Consider the following 22870-nt stretch of genomic DNA (forward strand, 5'->3'; position numbering starts at 1 on the left):
CCTCACTTATCAAGGGCAGCTAAACCGGCTCCAATGACGCTAACTAGTTACCTATTCACCTGTTCCAGACTTTATGCTTGGAGGCAGATAAGAACAGAGACTTCAACCTAGGGACAGCGGTCCAATAAGGCCCCAGAGTGGGGGAAGATATTAGCAGCTGGCTTTGCAGGGTGGGGAACGGGATATGGGGCCTTTCCCCTCCAGGGGGCCCTGGCTCCAATCCAGTCCTAGGCTGGTGGGACTGGCTGGCTTAGGGAGACAGGGAATGGGAGATGGGGCTTTTTCCCTCTAGGGAGAATGGGCTCTGATCCAGCCCCAGTGTGGAGGGCTTGGCTGGGCCAGAGGTAGGGTTGTTAATTTATTCCTGGAGGTTTCATCACATGACAGAATCTTTCATGAAAGATTAATCTTGGATTCCGGAGACACCAGGACAATCCTGGAGGGTTGGTAACCCTGCCAGGGTTGGTTGTTGGGGGTGGGGGAAGGATACGGGGCCTTGTCACATATCCCCCCAGCTTTCCTAAAAGTGAAAAGCTCGTATCTAGTTCCCACACACCCCTGAGTCCAGTTAGTTGAGTTGAACGGTGTTCATCCCAGGGGAAGGCGATTTTAACAGCTCATTTAACGACACATTTGCTTGGCTTTCCCCTTACCGACCTGTGCATTTGCCTCGTGGGCTTTCAAATTGGCTGGATGCCCTGGAAAACCACAAGCACACTCACCACACCCTTCCTGACCTAGGATAAACCCACCCAGCTCATCACACTAGCAGACTGTTTTGGTCTAGAGGAGACATGCCACCGCAATGGGGTTGCCCCAGCGTAACGGTTGCGGTCGCCAGCAAAGTTGCAGTTGCCAAAAGGGAGTAGGTGCAATAGATACTGTCAAACTCTAGGGGGAGCCAGGAGAAGGCACCCAGCCTGCTGCCCGCAGCACAGCGCCCCCTAGCGCCACACGGGAGCGGTGGGGCCAGCCCTGACCTCATAGCTTCATTCACTCCCTGTCCCAGTGTTAAGGTCGTTCACACGCTCCAGCCCAAAGGAAGTAGGGTGTGGGGGAGGGTCTGAAGGATCCCCCTCCCCATGGATCAGGGCTTTCATCCCGAGGGCAGGTGTGAAAAGAGCCAACCCACCCCCTGCTGAGCCCAATTAGCACCTTCCCTCCCTGCACCCAGCCCAGGGGCCCTGGGAAAGGAACTGCACACATCACATACACACTGACACCAGCAGCTCTTCCCCCGTCCCCCCACAGCATTCACACACACATCCCGTTCACACTCTCCCATTCATACATACACACTGCATTCACACACACGTCCAATTCATACACACACTGCATTCATATCACACACACATCCAATTCATACACACACACACACTGCATTCATACACACACTGCATTCACACACACCTCATTCACACATACACACATCCAATTCACACACACACACACTGCATTCATACACAAACACACATACATCCCATTCATACACACACACTGCATTCAGACACACACACACACATCCAATTCATACACACACACTGCATTCACACACACACTGCATTCACACATATCCCATTCACTCACACCATTCATACACACACACCGCATTCAGACACACACAAATCCAATTCATACACACACACCGCATTCATGCACACACGCACACTGCATTCACACATACCCACTCATATATACACATTGCATTCAAACACACACACATCCAATTCATACACACACACACTGCATTCACACACACAGATATCCCATTCATACATAAATACTTCATTCAGCCTCCATTCATACATACACACTGCATTCACAAACATACACACCATTCATGCATACACAGTGCATTCACACACACCCCATTCATCCACACCCCCATTCATCCATACACCCCTCAGTCACACACGCATCCCGTTCATACATACATGCTACATTCCACACCCGATTCGCCCGCCCACCCAGCTTCCCCCACTCCCTCCCCAGCACAGTGCTAAGGGCCCAGGGCCCCAGGCAGCCTGGCAGGGCTGCGGGAGGGGGACGGAGGGCCTGGCTGGCCTGTCAGTAGTGACCCTGCCCCTCCCCCTGCCCATGCAGCGGGGCCCCAGCCCTGGGGTGCTGATGAGGTGAGCGGGACATGGCTCACGTGCATCAAGGCAGGAAACAATTTTTCCCTTCCGGCCCAGGTGAGTGAGTCAGCCTCACATTAATGGATCGTGAAAACAGAGCCAGGAATGTCCCGGGCCTCACCGAGAGACCCTACCATAACAGAGGCGTCTGATGGGAGTCCCCACAATAACAAGGCGGCATGTGCAACGGAAGGAGAGACCCTACAGCTACTGAGCAATGTGTGCAAGGTACTGAGAGACCCTACAAATCTCAAGGCAGTGTGTGCCCTGCAAGGGGAGACCCTACAATAACAGAGCAGGGCAAGGACAGGCCCTAAATAAGGAGCACGTACAGTGCAATCAGGGACACGGCAATAAAGCAGCAGCGGCGTGTACAGTGTATAAGAGCCCCTACAATAACAGAGCCGTGTACTGAGAGACCCTACAATAACAGCGGGGGGCGGTGACCGAGCGGCCGGAGCGGGGCCGGGGGCGGGCCCGGGCGGGAGGTGGATCCCTGAGCAGCAGGTTGGGCGGCTTCCCTGGCACGGGGCGCCGTGAAAAGGGGAGGGAGCGAGCGCCGCGTCCCAGTGTCCCCGCCCGTGTGGAGACAGCGCACCTGCCCGCCGCTCAGCACCGCCAGCCGGCCCGCGGGACCCCTCGCCGCCCGCCCAGGAGATGGGGGCGCCCCTGGGGGCGCTGCTCTGCCTCCTCCTCAGCCTGGGTGAGTGCGGGCGGGGCCGCTCGACCCCTGTCCTCCCTCCCCCTTGTCTGGTTCCCCAACCCCCCCTTCTGCCTCTCCCCAAACCCCCCTTGTCTGGTTCCCCAACCCCCCCTTCTGCCTCTCCCCAACTCCCCCCCTTGTCTGGTTCCCCAACCCCCCCTTCTGCCTCTCCCCAAACCCCTCTTCTCTGGTTCCCCAACCCCCCCTTCTGCCTCTCCCCAACTCCCCCCCTTGTCTGGTTCCCCAACCCCCCCTTCTGCCTCTCCCCAAACTCCCCCCCTTGTCTGGTTCCCCAACCCCCCCTTCTGCCTCTCCCCAAACTCCCCCCCTTGTCTGGTTCCCCAACCCCCCCTTCTGCCTCTCCCCAAACTCCCCCCCTTGTCTGGTTCCCCAACCCCCCCCTTCTGCCTCTCCCCAAACTCCCCCCCTTGTCTGGTTCCCCAACCCCCCCTTCTGCCTCTCCCCAAACTCCCCCCCTTGTCTGGTTCCCCAAATCCCCCCTTCAGCCTCTCCCCAAACCCCTCTTCTCTGGTTCCCCAAATCCCCCCCCTTCTGCCTCTCCCCAACCCCCCTCTTCTCTGGTTCCCCAACCCCCCCCCTTCTGCCTCTCCCCAACCCCCCCTTGTCTGGTTCCCCAACCCTCCCCTTCTGCCTCTCCCCAACCCCCCCCTTCTCTGGTTCCCCAACCCCCCCCCTTCTGCCTCTCCCCAAATCTCTTTCTCCCCCCTCCCCTCTTTCCTTTGCTCCTTCCTTCTCCAAGTCCCTCTATCTGTCCCGGTCGCCCAGCTCAAGGTCCCAGCTCCTCCGCCCTGCACGGCGCTGCGGGGCTGGGACCTGGGCGGGACTGGGTCTCGGGGCGCCCTTTGGTGCCCCAGGGCCATAGATGCTGGAACTAGGGGTGCTGGTTGTGCTGCCGCACCCCCTGGCTTCAAGTGGTTTCCATTATATACAGAGTTCAATGGCGCTCAACGCCCCCACTATGCAAATTGTTCTGGGGAGGAGCGCAACATGGGGCTGAAAATCACCTGTGTGTGGGGCGGGGGGGTTATGGGTGAGTGGGTCTGTGTGATCCTGTATGTGGGGTGGGTGTTTGTGATGGATGTGGTGGTGGTGTTGTGTGTGTCTGTGTGACGCCTGCGTGGTGTGAGCCATGTGTGGTGGGGTGAAGTGGGGTGTGTTCCAAGGTGTGATGCCTGGGTTGTGTTGCAGGTGTGGTATGCGCTGTGTGTGTGTCCGGTGACATTTGTGTACTGTTACAGGGGTGGGTGGGTGTGTCACGCAGTGTGTATGCGCATTTCTGCAGGATGTGTGTGCTTTGTGTGGTAGGTGGGTGTGATGCGAGTGAAAAGCACCTGCCAGTTGATTGGTTTGAGGATTTGTACATTCCTGCAGGGCAGGTTTCCCTGGTCTGAGTTATCCAGGTTTTTGTGTGTATGTGTGCGGGGGAATGGTTAATCCTGATTTAGGAAACGGTTTTGTCTGGCTGGAAAGGTTTGCATGAAATCAGAAGCCAGCAGGGCTCCTGGGGTCTGTTCCCAGCTGTTTTGGAGGAAGTGAACTCTAACGGTTAGAGCAGGAGGGACTAGCAGTCAGGACTCCTGGGTTCTATTCCCAGCACGGGGAGGGGAGTGGGGCCTAGTGGGTTGGAGCAGAGGGATATGGATGAAAGGCCCCATTGCCAGACCTCCTGAGCCTGCCAGTCCCCTTTGTCTCCTTGTACAAACAGTATTTGGGAGGCTGTGAAACTCCCTAAGGTTCACCTGAAACTCCCTGTAATCAGACACTGTGTGAAAGGCCCTGCAACCCAAGGCACACCAGCAAATGGCCCATCAGCCCCTGCATTGTGTGAGTGTCTGTGGTCAGCTTGGGCGGCACCTGGGCTGTAAACTACAGACATGAACACCTGACCTCCCCCTCCAACCCCCCAGCAGGCTCTGTCTACTCCTAGTTCTGAATGCAGCAAGCAACAGGGCTCTGGGTGGCCAGGAACAGGGAATGGGCCACCGGGCCTTGCCCCGCTAGGGGGCAGTGACTCTGATCCGGCCACAGGGTGGGGGCAAAAAGAACAGGAGGACTTGTGGCACCTTAGAGACTAGCCAATTTATTTGAGCATAAGCTTTCGTGAGCTACAGCTCACTTCATCGGATGCATACTGTGGCGGGCTGAGTCTTGGGGGCAGGGGATGGGACAGGAGGCTTTTCTTCTCTAGGGGGTGCTGGCTCAGATTTGGCCCCAGGGAGGGGGAACTGGCTGGCTCGGGACAGGGGAGCAGGGAATGGGAGATGTTCCCATGGCTGAGGTACGTGAGCAAAGGTCTGTGTGAGCCTGGCCCCCGTCCTAGGGTTGCACAGAGAATCCAGCCTTCTGATTTGCCCCCACGCCCAGTGTAAGGCTGTGGCTCCCTGGGGTAACGGCACAGAACCTAGTGGAGGTACAGCCTGTGGGTTGGGTTGGGTCATGTCTAATGTTGTCCCAGGGCTGAGCCAGGCTCCCACTGCCCCTGCCAGTGTCTCTGAAGCTGGCCCAGGTTCCTCTAGCAGAAGAAGTAACGAAGTAACCTGTCCTGCAGGTCTGGCTCTATATTTAGCCTCTCTGCTCAGGCTGGAGGAATGTTGGGCGGACAGACAGCCACAAATACCTATTGGTCCATGACTGGGTCCCAGGCTAATGCAGGTCACTTGAGGTGATATTAAATCCGAAGCACCCTCTCTGTGGGGAGCGAAGAAGATGGGTGTATATGGCCCATCGAGCCCCTGGCTGAGGCTGGCTCTTGTGGCCTGCTGGGAACTGGGCTGAGACCTGTCAAATTCGCTTCACTGAATGGGACATCGGGTTGGGTGGTTTTAGAGCAATACGGGTCCAAGCTGGCTCCCCCTAGAGGGTAAAGGCCCCGTGACCCATTCACCACTGCCTTGAGGCAGTCAGTTGCTCTGCCCTGGGGCTGGATCGGAGCCAGCGCCCCGTAGAGGGAAAAGTCCCTGTGTCCCGTTCCCCTGAGTCAGACAGAGCCTTGAGAAGTGAAACTGACAACTTGCCTACTCGCGGAAGAATCTGGAATGACGCTGGCAGACCAGGGCCCTTCCTCTAAACAGGGAGCAGTTCCTGGGAAAGGAGGTGGCACGGGCTGGGAGACAGAGACAAGGCCCAAGGGAATAACCCTGCCAGGCTGCAGTGACGCGGCTGCCTTGGCCCAGGGGCTGTGCTGTATCACGTGGACAGCTCGGAGAAACCCAGGGGCCTTGGTGTTCCCGGCTCAGAAGGTGGCGCTCTTCCCTCCGTCTGCTAGGACTCCTGCGTTCTAGCCCTGGTTCTGGGAAGGTAGAGGTATCTAGTGGGTTAGAGCAGGGTGGGCTCGGAGTCCGGACTCCTGGGTTCTACCCTTGGCTCTGGGAGGGGAGTGAAATTTAGTAGGAAGAGCTTAGCTATGACTTGATTGCAATATCAGCATCTTTATTATTGCCTACTGTGTGGGCCCTATCCCGGAAATCTGACCATCTATTCCCCCAGCAGAAATGGAGATGCCCCTTTCCCAATTATCCCTGAGATGCTTCATTTCAGTGGCCCTGGTGTTGATGCGTGTTGTCCTGGGATGCATTCCTGATGGTGCCCCTTTTTTTCCTCCTCTGAACAGGTGTACAGGAGACCTCCGGACAATCAGGTAAAGATCTGGCTGGGAATGCGGCCCGTACGGGCAGCCGGTCGCTTTTCTCCTCCAGATCATTTTCCCACAACCCGCCCTTCAGTCATGTATTCAGCCAGTGTCATTTTCCTCAGTGGTTATTTGTGTAGCCATGTGTCAGCATCTCTAGGGGATATTTGTGTTCAGTATAACCAGCCCCCATAGTGATGGGAGGAGGATTTGAGCCCACCATCTCCTGCGTTTAAGGTATGAGCTGCTACCAATAGAGCTAAGGGAGCAGCTCCCTTGACTTGCAGCTATTGTAGGCTCATTAACCTCATATGTGAGCCAGCCACTGACGGGAATGACGGTGCCCCCCAGAGGGGAAAGGGAATGAACATCTATCCTCCCTTAGGGGTCAGGTCTACATTAAAAAGTTAGGTCCACCCAACTACCTCCATCAGGGACGTGAAAAATCCACACCCCTGAGCGACATAGTTAAACTGACCTAACCCCTGGTATAGACAGCACTGCGTCGACAGAAGGATTCTTTCATTGACCTAGCTGCTGCCTTTCGGGGAGGTGGATTAAGTACAGCGACGGGAGAGACTCTCACATTGGTCTAGGTAGCGTCTACACCACTGTAGCGTTTCAAGTGTAGACAAGCCCTTCGTCTGGGTTACATCTGTGTTGGGAAGTTGTGGTGAAGAGGGTCTCCAAACTTTTTTGATGGCAAAAATTGAGTTTTCAACAAAACGTTTTGTTTTTTTTTCTTCTTCAAAAAAGTCTGTTCTCGACAGAAAATGTAGAGGTGTTTGTGGACAAGCTGAGCAACCAAAACCCCAAAACAAACAAAAATATGTTTGGGGCTGAAACGTGGGCTTCACGGGTTCTGTTCCCAGCTGGGAGTGGGGTCTAGTGGGATAGAGCGGGGGAGCGGGGAGTCAGGACTCCTGAGTTCTAGCCCCAGCTCTCAGAGAGGAGTGGACCTAGTGGTTAGACTAAGGGGCTGTTTCTGCTTCATTCACTGCTGCTCTGCTCCCCTGCAGGAACATGTGGATCTGTTTCCATGGGCCGGATTGTGGGGGGCACAGATGCGCAGGCCGGGCAGTGGCCTTGGCAGGTCAGCCTGAATTTTCAGAGTGCTCATGTGTGTGGCGGCTCCCTCATTTCCCCCCAGTGGGTGATCACTGCAGCGCACTGCTTCCCACAGTAAGTACAGGGCACGGAGGGGGTCATCTGGGCTGGGCCAGGCTCTGAGTGTTACCGGGGTTGGGGGGGGCTAGTCAGGAGGAGCCTGTATCTTCCATCCATTTCTGACCCTAAACCTGTTTGACTGGGTTTCTGTGGACAGACTCCCAGCTGCCCCCACTCTCCTACCAGAAGCAGAGTTAGAGTCCAGGAGTCCTGACTCCCAACCCTCGCATCTCTAACCACCTAGATTCCCCTCCCAGAACGAGGATAGAATCAGAACCCAGGAGTCCTGATTCCCATATCCGTCCCACTCTAACCCACTAGACCCCACTCTCAATGTGGATGTGTACCTCTACCCTCCACAACATAGAATCCGCCCCTGCATGGCATGTTTCCTTGCCCCTACACTGCTGCTATCTAAGGGAGATTCCCCATTAGCTGAAGCTTTCTGCAGCCTGAGGTGCTGGCTTCTCTCCTTGCTGAAGGCCTATGTCTCTCTCCTCCACCTTGCAGGGAAAACCCCATCGCCGACTATGAGGTGACGCTCGGAGCCTTCCAGCTGTCCAACCTCCTGGCTGACATCGTGGTGGTTGGGGTGGAGCAGGCCATCAAGAACCCCGACTACACGGATGAGGGCTCCGGCGGGGACCTTGCGCTGGTGAAATTGAAAAGCCCCGTCTCCTACACGCGTAACATTCGCCCCATCTGCCTGCCGTCCGCTTCCGTCAGCTTCCCCAGCGGCATGACCTGCACCGTGACTGGCTGGGGGAATGTGCTTACTTCTGGTGAGTGAAGGGTTAACACAGCCACCTCTGGGGCGAAGCAGCCGGGTAATGATGTCGCACCTGGGGATGCAGCTGTGTCTGGGGTGGGGCAGCTGGATAACAGCGGCCAACAATTTTGGAGAGGAAGTGCAGGTGAATTGTGTGTTCAGTTGACACTGCAGGGAGGATTTTAGGGCCCGACCAGCCCCTGAACCTCGCTCTGGGATCTGGACTCACATCACTCCCCCGTCCCCGCTAAGCCTGGCTTAGAGCCTGGGCTGCTGTGGAGTGAGTCTCTTGGCCCGTTCCCCACACCACAGCGCCCCCTGGTGGCTCCCCCCCCCCCCCCCCCCGACTGAGGAGTCAGCTGCCCACCCGGACTTGGCTGATTTCTTTCCCCCCATGCAGTCAGCCTGCCCAGTCCCAAAACCCTGCAGCAGCTGGAGGTGCCCCTGATTGGGCTGGAGACCTGCCGCTGCCTCTACAAGATCAACGCCAACCCAGCGGATCCCCACGTGATCCAGGACGACATGATGTGTGCGGGCTACGCCGAGGGCAAGAAGGACGCCTGCCAGGTGAGCGGGGTGCTGGGGGTCCATCTGTCCATGGCACTAAGGGTGGGGCTACTGGGAGTCAGCCCTGGGTACTATGAGCACTGGCCCAATGATTGGGCTGTAGATTTCCCGTCTCTTCTGGGCTTAGGTGCCACTCCTTGACCTTTAACCTCAAGGCTCCCACCCCCACTCTGCCAGGCTCCACCCACCATGGCTAAGCTTTGTCGTAACCAGCCAGTTGTATCCCACTTCACCCACCAATCCCCCTCCTAATGCCATTTCCCTCTCCCCACCCTGTTCTTCCAGGGTGACTCCGGGGGACCCTTGTCCTGCCGTGTGGGCAATGCCTGGCTGTTAGCTGGGGTGGTGAGCTGGGGGGACGCGTGCGGGTCCCCCAACCGGCCTGGCATCTACACCCGCACCTCGGCCCACACAGCCTGGATTAAACAGATCATCCCGGCGGTGGAGATGAGCGACGTGCGCGTGAATCAGGAGCCAGTCTCGGAGGAGGGGCTGTGCCCCAACACCACCCGTCGGCCTGGCCCCTATGATGGCATCCAGCCCCATCCTGACTGGCCCCGGCCAATCTCCCCCAACAAGCCACTGGACCACGCTACCTCCCACGTCCTCGCTTCCAGCCTGCTGTTCTTCTGTCTGCTACTTCATGTACTCCCTGCCCTATAGCGCCCCCTACTCTCAAGGTCAGCTCAGCATGAGACCCCACCCCCGATGGCAGTCCAGGGGCATCCTGCCCCCCTCCCAAACTCAGCAGGATGGTCCCAAGATTTCAAAGACTTGGTTTCCCTCCCCATCCCCTTATTGTCCCCGTTTGTGTCCTGTGTTGTGATGCTCTGTCATGACCAGGGCACCGAGCTGGCAGCAGCCCTGTTCATGGCAACATCATTTCTGCCTCCGGTCCTGTAGACCCCTTAAGTTTTGGCCAACAGGGTCCTGCAAACCTCTCCCAAGCCTCGCTCTGGGATGGAGGCTCACGCCAGCCCCTGAGCCTCGCTCTGGCATCCGGGGTCACGCAACCCCTCCAGCCTCCCTCTGACCCCCCCAGGGCCCCACTCTGGGAGAATCAGGGCCCTAGCAGTAGGCAGCTCCCCGACCCCTGTTCCCAGGCCTGGTTCTGTCACCACGACACCGCCAAGGGCAGCCTAACAAGCTCCCAATCTCCCTCTTCCCACCCTGATTTTTCCAGGGCGACTCCGGGGGACCCCTCTCCTGCCAAGTGGGTAGTGTCTGGCTGCTAGCCGGAGTGGTGAGCTGGGGGGATGCATGTGGGGCCGCCAACCGGCCCGGCGTCTATACCCGCGCCTCAGCCCATGCTGCCTGGATCAAGGAGACCGTCCCAGAAGTGGAGCTGAGCGACGTGAGGGTGGATCTGGAGCCAGTCTCTGAGGAAGGGCTGTGCTCCAGGGCGGCTGCCCATCTCCTGGCCCCCTGGCTGCTCTGCTGGGCCTTTCTGAGCCTGGTCCAGGCTGGGTAACCCCACCCTCTCCAACTCCCAAGTGTAGAGATGCAAGGCGGGGAGGGGAACTTGGGGGCACGGGATCCGCCATTGTTGTCGTAGTGACTTGGTGGCAGATACCCCAGTAGAACTGGATTTTGCCCCCTACTTCTCCTCCCCACAAAGCTATTTTCAGGGTACCTGCCCTGGCAGCCCTTTGCCTGTGGCTGTCCCCAAAGGATTCTGGGAGGAGGCAGATTGGCCCCAGAAGAGGGGTGCTCTGGGAAACGTTCCCCTCGTCCTTACACCTGTGTCACGCAGAAACAGCCGGGTTTCAGTCCTGGCGTGAGTCAAGCCGATGGGCTCTAATGTGACACGTCTGGCAGGACACTCTCGGCTCCCTAACGTCAGCCGAACCCCCAGGGCTGGGCCAGGTGGCACCAGCAGAGCTGGTTTTTCTGCCTCTGGAGAGTCACTGAGTGAGGGCAGGTTCTAAAGGGATCGGAGTTCATCACACGCGTGAGCAAGGGACTGTTAGCACGTGGGACTGTGTCTGCCTATCTTTTATCTGGGGCATAAGGCCAGACCTCCTCCTTGTTCTAAATCAGGGGTGGGGTATGGAAGGGCTGTTTGACTCCAGATGAAGGGTTTAATAAAGAGGGTATTAGCCCTGTATTATGGGAAAGGCTCTGTTGGTTTTTTTTAAAAAAGGGTTTTGTGCTGTTCTAACCACTAAACCCTGCTCTCCTCCCAGAGCCGGGGCTAGAACCCTGGCATCCAAGCTCCCAGCCCCGCTCTCCTCCCAGAGCCGGGGCTAGAACCCTGGCATCCAACCCTGGAATCCAAAGTGAACAGAATGCTGGGAATAATTAAGAAAGGGATAGATAATAGGACAGAAAATATCATGTTGCCTCTATATAAATCCATGGTACACCCACATCTTGAATACTGTGTGCAGATGTGGTCACCCCATCTCAAAAAAGATATATTGGAATTGGAAAAGGTTCAGAAAAGGGCAACAAAAATGATGAGGGGTATGGAACGGCTTCCCTATGAGGAGAGATTAATAAGACTGGGACTTTTCAGCTTGGAAAAGAGGCAGCTAAGGCGAGATATGATTGAGGTCTATAAAATCATGACTGGTGTAGAGAAAGTAGATGAGGAAGTGTTGTTTACTACTTCTCATAACACAAGAACTAGGGGTCACCAAATGAAATTAATAGGCAGCAGGTTTAAAACAAATAAAAGGAAGTATTTCTTCGCACAAAGCACAGTTAATCTCTGGAACTCCTTGCTGGAGGATGTTGTGAAGGCCAAGACCATAATAGGGTTCAAAAAAGAATGAGATAAATTCATGGAGGATAGGTCCATCAATGGCTATTAGCCAGGATGGAGTCTCTAGCCTCTGTTTGCTGGAAGGTGGGAATGGGTGACAGGGGATGGATCACTTGATGATTACCTGTTCTGTTCATTCCCCCGGGGCACTTGGCACTGGCCACTCTCAGAAGACACGACACTGGGCTAGATGGACCTTTGGTCTGACCCAGTATGGCTGCTCTTATGTTCTCCCAGAGCTGGGCCTAGAACCCATGAATCCAAGCTCCCAGCCCCGCTTCCCACCCAGAGCTGGGGCTAGAACCCAGATGTCCGGACACCCAGAACTCAGTTATAGGAGCCCTGCCCCACAAAGCAAAGGATGGGCCAAATCTGGCTAAAGCTTGTTTGCTGGCCAAGAGGTTGGGTGTTGGGAACAGTTAATCCAGGGCTGGGCAGTGCTAATACACTCGGTGAATCCGGGTTGGATGTGCTCCAACGAACCTGCTGGCAGGGTCAGGGAGAGGCGCCTCGGTGGGGAGGCACCTGCGCTGAGCTGGCTGGGTGTGGGGAGGTTTTAACTCTTAGGGGAGTGGCTGGGACAGAGATGGGGAGGCTAAATACAGCGCAGAATGAATTTCTGTGTGGCCTCCACACTGCCAGGATCCCTCCAAGCCTGTGCTTCCCACCTGCCTGGATCCCTAGCCCAGCCTGTGTGCCCCAGTGCTAGGATCCCTCCCTGATCCCCCTCCAAGCTTGTTCTCCCCACACCGTGCACCTGCCAGGATTCCCCGTCCCGGGGCAATCCTGCTAAACTGTGCACCATACCCTGTGTGTGACCATTCCCCGGCAGACTTCCTGACAGACATGGGCTGTTCACACTTTTCCTTTTTATTTATGAAAAATACACTTCTTAAAACAGAAAAAAATACACCTGTAGGCAGCGAGTAGGAGTACAGAGAAGCTGTGGGGACTGGCTTGGGGGCTGTTGGCGCCAACCGTTCCCCCACGCTCCAGCCCCCCGGCAGCAACGCTTACTTGCACCTCCAGCTGGTGGCACCAGCCTCGGGATTGGAGGAGTGTGAGATTGGTGCTGAGGGAAGAGGCCTGAGACAGTATCCTCTGTGTATCTCTAGACTGGGGTGTCCCAGCCCTGGGAGAATCCCATACACATCTGCCCCATGCAGAGCTTGGCTTTGTGGGGGTGCGGTTCAAGAACTGACTTGAGACCAGCCAAACTCAGCAGACATTCCCACAGCCCTGCTTTTCCTCCAGTCCCTTGTGGGGATCCCAGGATCTCTGGAATGGGAGATCAGGGAGGGATCCCAGCCGTGGAGGAGGTGGGACAAGAGAACTGGGACAGAGATGCCAGGAGCAGGAGGGGCAGGTGGCAGGGGGAGCACTGGATGGTGAAGGGAATCCTGGCCTAAGGAGTGCAAGCCAAAGGGGCAGGTCGGGGGGAAGAACCCCAGCAGCAGGCTGGCAGCTGGGGCGTGAAAGGTTCCGGAAGGGACCCAGCTGAGATCCTAGTGGGGAGATGCCCACATCAAGGAGGCCTAGCAGAAGGGGCATCGTCATGGCCAGAGTGGGCTCTGCCTGCAGCAGCTGGGGCACATCGGTGGCATGTGTGTGTGGGGTGGTAAGTCAGGGCTCTGGCATTCTGCTCCCCCCTCCTCGAGACCCCGGCTCAGGGCAGGAGGTGCACGGTGGCAGAGCCAAATGTACGTTAGAAGGGACTCTCACACTGCCCCTGCCCTGTTCCAGCCTCCTGGTGCAGCTGTCCCAGTACCTTCCCCCAGTGCCGCTTCCCTATCTTGCAAGCCCAGGGGATCAACTGGACAGGGAGTGTTTGCCCAGCAGAGAACACCCAGTGCCATCCTGCCATTAGCAACCCTGGGCATCTCTCCCCCCTCCCCTGCCAGCTGAGTACCTCCTCCTGCCCCAGATTCAACTGCTGGCTGCCCAGCAGACCGCACCCCCCGACAAATTAGCCAGTCCACCAAGGTGATATTGACCAGGGTGCAGCACGCAACTGACTAGCCGGGCAGCAGACACTGGCAGTGGTGCAGGGAACCCCCTTTACTAGAGCTGTTCGGGAGAGCAAAGCTCAGCCGTGGGCCTATTCTGCCATGCAACGCTCAAGGGGAATGAGATGCGACAGGACAGGACACCAGCCCTGCTCAATCGCCGCTGGCCTAATGAACGACGTCCAGCCCTTCCAGCTGGTTGTTTGCTCCGGTGCTCTGTGGTCAGGCGGGGTGCAGACCAGATCCTCATGTGACTGAGGGGTCATTTGGACTCCTGTGTCCCACCATTCCTTCACTTCTTGGAGATCTTGGCCTGCTTGTGTTTGGGGGGTGCCCACTTGAGACAGATGGAATCCACTGAGGAGGGAAAAAGGGGAGGGGGTGAGTTTGACAGAATCTATGAACATCCCCACCCTCCATTGCTCTCAGGCCAGAAGGGCCCATCCAATCTCCACTCAAGCACCAGCCAGCAACTCTCAGCCTGTTACCCACCCCTGTGTCAAACCCAGCGACTAAAGCACCCTCAAGAAAAGCCCCTGGTGTGGACTGGAAGCCATTAAGGAACAGACATTTCACCATTGCCCTGGGGAGTTTATGGAGGGGATGGCATGACACTGCCTGCATGTAGCCGATCCGCAACTGCTACCAGCAAATATCCCCAATGGCCGGTGACGGGACACTACATGGGGAGGTCTCTGAGTTACTACAGAGAATTCTTTCTGCCTGGTGGGTCTCACTCACATGCTCAGGATCTAAGGGATGATCATATTTGGGGTCGGGAAGGAATTTCCCCCCAGGTCAGATTGGCAGAGACCTGGAGTTTTTTCGCATTCCTCTGCAGCATGGGGCAGTGGGTCACTTGCTGGTTTAAACTAGTGTCAACGGTGGATTCTCTGTCACTTGAAATCTTTAAATCCTGATTTGAAGACTTCCGTAACTCAACCAGAGGTTAGGGAGCTATTACAGGAGTGGATGGGCAAGGTTCTGTGGTCTGCGATTTGCAGGTCAGGATGGTCCATTCTCAGTGTAAGTTGGTTCCAAAGGTTCATATCTGCACTGTTAAAAACTGGTTCCTTATTTCAAATTGGAATGTGTCTGGTTTTAACTTGCAGCCCTTGGTTCTTGTTCTGCCTTTCTCCACTAGATTAACGAGCCTGTAAGCACCCGGCATTTTCTCCCCCGGGAGGTACTTTTACACCAGGATCAAATCACCGCTCAGTCTTCTTTCGATAAGCTAAAGAGATCACGCTCCTTACGCCTCTCACTTTCTCCAGCCCTCCATTCTTTTTTGGCTCTTTAAAGGCTGCTACAGGGAAGTGGTGGACTCTCATTAAGCCTGCTGTGTAAATGCACTTCAAGTAGAGGTTTATTCCAGTGATTTTATAAAGAACCCCCAAAAATACTCTCTATACAAACCCTCAGCCAGTTACCGCAGGGAAGCAAACTGCACCCATGGGAAAGCAGTCGGTGTTGGAACACAGTGGAAGCACGCACCCAGATCTGAGCTCTGGGGTGAGGCAGCTGGGTAACAGCAACACTGCAGGGGCATGCTTCACCCGGCACTGAAATGCAGCCATCTCTGGTGTGCCAGCTGTTTAACAGCCGCTCCACAACTCTTCAATGGCATTAGAGGATTCCAGGATAATCAGTGTCTCTTGTCCAGTTTCCAAGCAAAATTCATCCTCTTCTTCCTCCTTCAATCCCACTTTGTCATTTCAAGCCCAGAGGTAGCTGGGTGAGCTGTGCAGCATTGCTGTTAGCCAGCAAGTCCCACCCCAGAGTGGTCGCATTTCAGTGAAGGGTGTGCGATCCCTGCATTTGCAGCCGGCGAAGAGCTTGGAGCTTTCCCTGGGAGAGAGGGAAGTGGAGAGCTGGCTTGCTGAGAGTGCCGTTTTCCCAGCCTCTGGTTACATAACCCGATGTGCCTGTCACCTGCCCTTGGGAAAACAATGTCCTGCTTCAAGAGAAGCCCGAAACCTGAACGCAGCCAAGGAATGTTCAGTGGGGTGTGTATACCCTGGCCTCTAACAGGGCTGCATTGTGTTTGGGCTTAAGGACTGGTTTGTGTGGAGATGAGTATGAACTTATGCGATTCTTTAGAATCACAGAATCTCAGGCTTGGAAGGGACCTCAGGAGGTCAATCTAGTCCAACCCCCTGCTCAAAGCAGGACCAATCCCCAATTTTTGCCCCAGATCCCTAAATTGCCCCCTCAAGGATTGAACTCACAACCCTGGGTTTAATGCTGCTTCGCTGCTCTCTGGGCCGCCGCACGCAGAGTAGAAACATGCCAGGGACCTCAACAGCCTTTCCAAAGGGGGCAATGTTCCCTCCAGGGGAAAAGGCCCTATATGTCCCATTCCCCACCCCCAAGAGCCAGCCAGTCGCGCCCCCCCCCAAGCTCAGGGCCGCATCAGAGCTGGTGCCCACTAGTGGGGGAAAGCTCCTTGTCCCACTCCCCAGCCAGTCGCCCGCCCTCAGGCGGGATCAGAGCCAGCGCCCCCCAGCGGGGAGAGGCCCCATGTCCCATTCCCCACCCAGTACCTGTGATGGGAGGCTTCTTGTACTGGGCACTCTTCAGATGCTCCTCCACCAGCTTGGGCGTGACGCAGATGACGTGTTGCCCCTTCCAATACTTCACCATGTTGAGGGACTGAAGCGTGCTGATGATGTCGTTCTGAGTGATGCTGGTCATCTGGCTGCACGAGAAAGGGGGGGCAGAGGCGTCGGCACCAGGGTGGGGCTGAGTGCTAACGGGGAGGGCTGGTTCAAGGCTTGGAGGGGAGAACACAGCTGCGGGTGTGGGGCTCAGTCAGGGGTACGAGCCCCTCGCAGGCAGAGCGGGCCCCAGTGCAGCGCTAGGGGGCGCTGTACTGCGCTGCAGAGAGTGGGGCGGGGTTCAGCAGAGGGCGCTCTCCCCTCTCAGTCAGGGCTGGAGGGCTCAACGGGGCGTGCTCTCCAATCCGAGTCCCTGGTGCGGTCTGCCCCCCTGCCCCGCTCCCTCGCTCACCTGAGGTCTTTGATGGACAGGGTCCCTCGGAAGTCCCTCAGGATCTCCAGCAGCACCCAGGACCAGTAGCTCCGGTAGCTCAGCTTGCCCAGGTCCGAGAGGGGCTTCTCTGGGGAGCCCACCGTGCTTTCCAGCTTAGACAGCTCGTAGCCTACGGGCATGGAGAAGGGGGTGGGGAGAGATCAGAGCCCCCAGCCTTGGCATGCAGGGACCCTACCCCATTCCCCTCCAGGAACTGTGTGAGTGCAATGAGGTTGGGGGGAGAGGGGCGTCTCAGGACAGAAATCATTCCCACCCTGTGCTGCTGGGATCTCCTATACGGGGCAGCAGGGAGTTCACTTCCTGGCTGCCGAAGAGGGAAGCCAGTTACTCCCATTCGAGAACGTACCAACTCATTGCACACGTGGCCGACAGCACAACAAAGGCAGACACCAGGGCTACTCACTGAAAGCGATGAGAAACTTGCCATAGCCCCGTCTTTGGTAGGGGGGCAGGGTGAGGATACAGGCCACGTTGTTCCCGTCTGGAGACTCCTTCTCCTGAGCACAAAGAATGCACAGACACAAGGTTACCGCAGAGCCACAACGGAGCTCCTAGGAGTGGGGGAGGACAGGGCAGCGAGGTGGAGAGGGGATGGGCACGGACTGGCACAGGAGGGGGAAAACAGTTTTCCACATCTGGGCTCAGAGATGACTCAGATCTGTCCAAAATCGCTGCAGAATGGGGGAGGACTGGTGCAAACTGACAAAAGGTTGTTCCGATTCTCAATCCGCTTGACTCCCATCCCAGAACTGGGGATAGAACCCAGGAGTCCTGGCTCCCAGCCCCCCTGCTCTAACCCACTAGACCCCACTTCCCTCCCAGAGCCGGGGAAAGAAAACAGGAAGAACCCAGCTCCCATGCTCCATGCTGGCCCCTCAGCGTGGGCTCCAGGCTGTTACCTTGGAGAAATAGCCGACGATGTGGGCGCCCTGCCTGTCGACCTCGGTGAGGATGTAGAAGACAAAGGGCTCAACATCAAAGTAGAGGGTCTTGTGGTCTAGGAAGAGCTTGGCCAGGAGACACAGGTTCTGGCAGTAAATCTGAGCAGGAACGAGAAAAGCAATCATCAGACAGCACAGGACTTGCCCAGCTTGGGGCACCAAGGACAAACAGTGAGCCACAGGGAAGGAGTGGGAGCCCAGAACGGGGGAGCCCTGGGGAGCAGACCGCTGGGGACGATCCTGTCCTGGGTGGGACGGGTTAGGTGGGCCCTGACGGAGCGACTGCATCTCTGCTGGGGAACCGAATGCCAGGAGTGCTCCTGCCCCAGGTGGGGACAAGCTAGACAGGCCCAGATGGGGAGTTCTGATCTATTGCCCTGCAGCCTTTGTTTGGACAGAGACGTACTGGGCTCCTCGGAGAAGGACGAAGGTCCCGTGGTAGCAGGAAATTCCCCAGTGGCCACACATGGGATGGCCAGCAGCACTGCCTCACCTTGTGATCTTTGCCATCCACTTCATAGACAGAGATGTTGTTCTTCCTGTAGATCTCCTTCCCCGGGGGCTGTCTCCACTGGCACTGGCCCTGAGACGGAGAAACTCTCAGACGCTGGCCAAGCCAACACAGTGCTGCCGGTGCCCCTCAATCCCCACACGCAGCCCCCTGCTATGCCAGCCCTGGGTTAGTTCCCCCACCCAAAGCTCTGCCAGGGGCCCCTCAATCCCAACCCTGCCCCCACTCTCCCCAGCCCTCGGCTGCCCCTCTCCCCGAACAGATACACCATCGCCCCTCAACTCCAACTCACAGCCCTGGGCTCCCCACCTCTGACAATACTGGGACTTGGTCCTTACTTACTAGGTGGTACCTGTAGCTCTTCTCGAACTTCATGTATTTCAGGCAGTACTCGCAGATCCACAGTTTGGGCTGCTTCCCATAATCCTCCGGGAAGGGTGAGAAATACCAGGCGTCGATCTCATAGTGGCCAATGTGGATCTTATCTACGTATTTCACCTTGGTGATCTGGGATTGGGGAGGGGGAGGGAGGGAGGGAGGACACTCCAGGTTAGCAATCAGAGCAAGGAGCCAGGGTCCTGTCCATTTAGATGCCAGGCCATGCCATTGCCCCAGGGGCACTCACCGCCTCATGCTCCTTCTCCAGGGCAGCTGTGGTAGGATCCATCTCTGCGTATGTCTGTGGGAAAACAGCAGACTATCAGGTAACTTCTATGCCGTAGCACAGACTTTAGTTGAATCCTCACTGAACCTTCCACCCCTAGCACTGCACAGGGTTCAGGACTGACTGCAAGGGGAGAGCACCCCTTACTGAGCCCCCCCAACCCCGATCCCTGCCACACAGCACCCCCTGATGTACTTACCTTCTGAACATGGTTGATCTCGTCATGTTTGCGCTTCTGGTTGCGGGTGATCTTACGCTCGGGTTGCTCCGACAGCTCGTTCATGTACTGGTCTGTGTTTTTCTGCACTGCATCTTTGACTGTCTTGGTGAGGGCCAGCCGGTTCTTATCTACCCACTCATCCAGACGCCGGTTGACTGTGGTTAGGGTTGGGTAAGGGGACAGGATGGAACCTTGAACAAATCTATCCAGCCTCACGGTGCAGAGGGACTTTCTCACCGTGTCCCCAAACACTCAACAGCTGGTACTGGAACCAAGCAGTCCTGACCCCCAGGTGTTTTAGCCCTCTGGAACCACACCCCTCCCAAAGCCAGGCAGCGTAGACATACCCTTAGATCTCAGATGCTACAGAAGAAAATCCTGCAATGGGGAGTTCTGCAGGCTAATTCTCCATCGATTTGGGGGGTATGGGTGAGAGACTCATTTTAAAGGTGAAAATGAGGCAGTTACTGAACATAAACTACGGTGGGAAAGGAATTAACACCGCCACAATCCTAGGCACTACCGTAGTGCGCCTAATAAACAGCCACCTACGTTAATCCCTCCCCCCAGGAACAGAACTCAGGGCTGCACTCACATCCGACATAGTGCACGTAGTATTCCTCCCGAGCCTCCTGCTCGTTGAGTCGGGACTGGATGACCTCGGCCGAGTCTGCAAGGCAATCACCAGGTTAGCGCCAGCCTAGGTGCTTGTGGAGAGCAGGAACCGGTTAGGTGCAATAATGTATGCCCTTGAAAATGATAACCCCGTTCCGCTGAAGGGTAACCAAGCACTCTACTCAGGGCATGCCCCCCTGAGGGGGGGGGGGGGAGAGCATTCTTAGTGCGGAACAAGAGCGTCCACCCATGGAGCTAGCAGGGAATAATTGCTGCGCTTTAAATTTACACTCTGGCTTATTTTGCAATAGCTTCCCCATGAAATCTCTGTGCAGGCATGTCCTAAATCTCACGACTGCTTGAAACAGGGGACGCTTAATATTCGTTTATACTGGTGTAGTGAAACAGGGGTGGGCCTAGGACATATTGCACGGGGAAGGCCTTATGCCAGGACCTGTGGGCACATGGCTGGGTACAGGGGTGGGGGAGGTCTGATGGCAGGTGGTCCTGGGGAACAGAGAGACCAGCGAGAAGTATCACAAGAGGGGCTGGTCTCTCACCCCAGGTCCCCTCTGTGCACCAGCACAGGGATGGGGAGAGCCAGAGGATGATGGGGGAGGGCTGGAGGGGCTCACACCAGGGGCCATTACAAGGGCGTGGGGTGGTGCTGAGGGGAGGGGGGACAGGGCGAGGATCGGGGTCTGAGGGGATTGTGAGGGGCTGGGTTTGGGGGGGGGGGGGAACTGCGAGGGGTGGGGTCTGGGGGGAGTCGTGGGGCAGGGTCGGGGGGGGGTCGCGCCACGAGGGGGGGGAATCGCGAGGGGCGGGGTCGGGGGGACTCGCGCCTCGGGGGGGGAATCGCGAGGGGCAGTGTCGGGGGGGGGACTCGCGCCTCCGGGGGGGGAATCGCGAGGGGCGGGGTCGGGGGGGTCGCGGGGCGGGTCTCTCACGCCAGGTCCCGTCCGCCCGCCGGCACAGGTAGGTCTCCCCGATCTCCACGGTGACCTCGGCCTCGCGCAGCGGCCCCGGGCTCGGGGGCCGGGGCCTGGGCCGGGCCGCTCCGCGCCCGTCGGCCTCCCGCTCCTCCTCGCCGCCCGCGCCGCGCAGCGGGTCCAGCCCGGGGGGGCTCCCGCCACCTGCCCCGCCCTGCTCCGCCGCCATGACAGGCCGGAACTGCGTCACCGGAAGTGACTTGGGACAACAAACCGCCCCCCCCCCCGCAGCCTGCGCGTGGCGGGCGCCCGGAGGTGACGCGCCCGCATCACGTGACCGCGGCCGCCGAGGGGAGGGAGAGAAGGGCCTGGGCGGTGCCCTAGTATCCCATCGTGCCCCGCGTCGCCGCCGCCGTATGCCTGCGGCCCCCAGTTTCCCAGCATGCACCGCGCCCCATCCCTGACCCCCCGTGTCCCTGCGTGCACCGCGCCCCACCCCCCAATATCCCTACGTCCCCCAGTATCCCAGCATGCACCGTTCCTCCTCGCCCCATCTCCGGGCGCCCCAGTTTCCCAGTGTTCACCCCGCCCCCCGCATCCCCCAGGGGTTGCCAACTTTCTAATCCCACAAAGTTGAACCCCCCCAGCCCCGCCCCTTCCCGAGGCCCCGCCCCCACTCACTGCATCCCCTCCCCCCCCCCCGTGGGTTGCTCTCCCTCCCCTTCCCGGTGCTGGGGCAGGGGGTTGGGGTGCACGAGGGAGTGCGGGCTCCGGGGTGGGGCCGGAAATGAGGGGTTGGGGGGGCACAGGGTGGGGGTACAGGCCTACCTGCGGCCGCTCCTGTCAGCAGTGCAAGGAGGGTGCTAAGGCAGGCTTCCCGCTTGTCCTGGCCCTGCGGACCGGGCTCTGCGCCCCGGAAGCAGCCAGCAGGTTCAGCTCTTAGGGGGAGGCGCGGCAGGCGCCTTTGTGCCCCGCGGCTCTCGCCCGCAGGCACCCCCCCTTCCCCCCCAGATCCCACTGGCCATGGTTCCTGGCCAACAGGAGCGTGGAGCCGGTGCTCGGGGCGGGGGTAGTGCGTGGAGCCCCATGGCCGCCCCCCAGCCTAGGCGCCGGACCTGCTGGCCGCTTCCTGGGTGCAGCATGCTGCTAGGACAGGTAGTGACTCGCCTGCCTTAGCCCTACAGCACCTCCGTGCTGACCAGAGCCGCCAGGGTCCCTTTTCGACTGGGTGTTCCAGTCGAAAACCGGACACCTGGTCACCCTAGTATCTCAGCATGAATTGCTCCTTGTCCCAGTGCCCCTCCGTGTCCCAGCATGCACCACTCCCCATTGCCCAGCCTGCGCCCCTCCCTGTCACCCCATCCCCCTGCATAGAACCCAGGAGTCCTAGCTCTCCTCCCACCCTGCTCTAACCCACTTGACCTCACTCCTCTCCCAGAGCTGGGATAGAGAAGTCCTGATTCCCAGCTTCCTGTGCTGCAACCCTCTTCCCCTTCCAAAGTGCCTATAAAACACACTCCCAATCCGATAAGGATTTTGAAATATATATGATTTATTGAGGTTTTACGTCAATGAAAACGTTATCAGTTAATCAGGAGTACAGTCAACACAAGACAATCACAGACAGGGAGGAGAGAATCTAGGACAGGACACAATAAAACTTTATTCCAACATAATGACTCAAGTACGTGTATAAAATTGTTGGCTTCTATCCATGGACCAGCAAACAGTATATCAGAACTAGCTACAGTGAATCTTTTATATTACCGTAAGCATAGTCCTTAGGCCTTTGATTTGTGTTGCCAACAGCTATGGGTATAGTTTGGCCAATGACCAGAACATCTGTTTGGATTACATTTAAATTCACAAAACTAAAACCCACAAGGCTGAAATTCACAAAACAGAATTAGGATGATCCAAGGCTATAGCCCAGTATTACTAGAATAAACAATATGATCCTTTACTATGTGACCACTCGACAATGGCCCATTTGAGCATAGCACTCGGCCAGACAACACCGGACTGTACGTGACATGTGCATCTTTTTTCCATCATAGCCTCAGATGCAAGGAGGTAGTAATTTGAGTCACTGTCTATTGACCCTAAATAACATCATAATTCATCCATATAGTGTACTGAATGCCCTCTAGTGGTAGGTCTATTTACAGTATTA

General features: G+C 57.2%; 2 protein-coding genes across 7 annotated transcripts; one reads left to right on the plus strand and one right to left on the minus strand.

Annotated features, from left to right (window-relative positions):
• Positions 1–1962: 1962 nt before the first annotated feature.
• On the plus strand, positions 1963–11125 carry PRSS8 (serine protease 8). 5 transcript variants are annotated; one of them, XM_037898991.2, is made up of 7 exons: positions 2211–2363; positions 6470–6496; positions 7507–7669; positions 8165–8436; positions 8824–8990; positions 9276–9670; positions 10174–10307. In XM_037898991.2, the coding sequence occupies exons 1-6, from the start codon at positions 2315–2317 to the stop codon at positions 9651–9653; spliced, it is 1056 nt and encodes a 351-aa protein (XP_037754919.1). In that variant the 5' UTR covers positions 2211–2314; the 3' UTR covers positions 9654–9670; positions 10174–10307. The 5 variants fall into 5 exon arrangements, with proteins under 5 accessions (XP_037754918.1, XP_037754919.1, XP_037754921.1 ...); XM_037898990.2 differs by having other exon boundaries at positions 1963–2363; positions 9276–11125; XM_037898993.2 differs by lacking the exon at positions 9276–9670 and having other exon boundaries at positions 10174–11125.
• Positions 11126–12606: 1481 nt separating this feature from the next.
• Positions 12607–20941, minus strand: KAT8 (lysine acetyltransferase 8). Of its 2 annotated transcripts, XR_005225344.1 has the most exons (12): positions 20716–20941; positions 19746–19820; positions 19130–19305; positions 18892–18945; positions 18609–18773; positions 18249–18338; positions 17714–17854; positions 17218–17311; positions 16773–16923; positions 16307–16461; positions 15180–15611; positions 12607–14120 (listed from the first exon to the last, which is right to left on the minus strand). XR_005225344.1 is itself a non-coding variant. In XM_037898989.1 (11 exons), the coding sequence occupies exons 1-11, from the start codon at positions 20924–20926 to the stop codon at positions 14056–14058; spliced, it is 1377 nt and encodes a 458-aa protein (XP_037754917.1). In that variant the 5' UTR covers positions 20927–20941; the 3' UTR covers positions 12607–14055. The 2 variants fall into 2 exon arrangements, 1 of the variants encoding a protein (XP_037754917.1); XM_037898989.1 differs by lacking the exon at positions 15180–15611.
• Positions 20942–22870: the final 1929 nt, after the last annotated feature.

Source organism: Chelonia mydas, chromosome 6, assembly GCF_015237465.2.
Source record: "Chelonia mydas isolate rCheMyd1 chromosome 6, rCheMyd1.pri.v2, whole genome shotgun sequence".
Taxonomy (NCBI): domain Eukaryota; kingdom Metazoa; phylum Chordata; order Testudines; family Cheloniidae; genus Chelonia; species Chelonia mydas.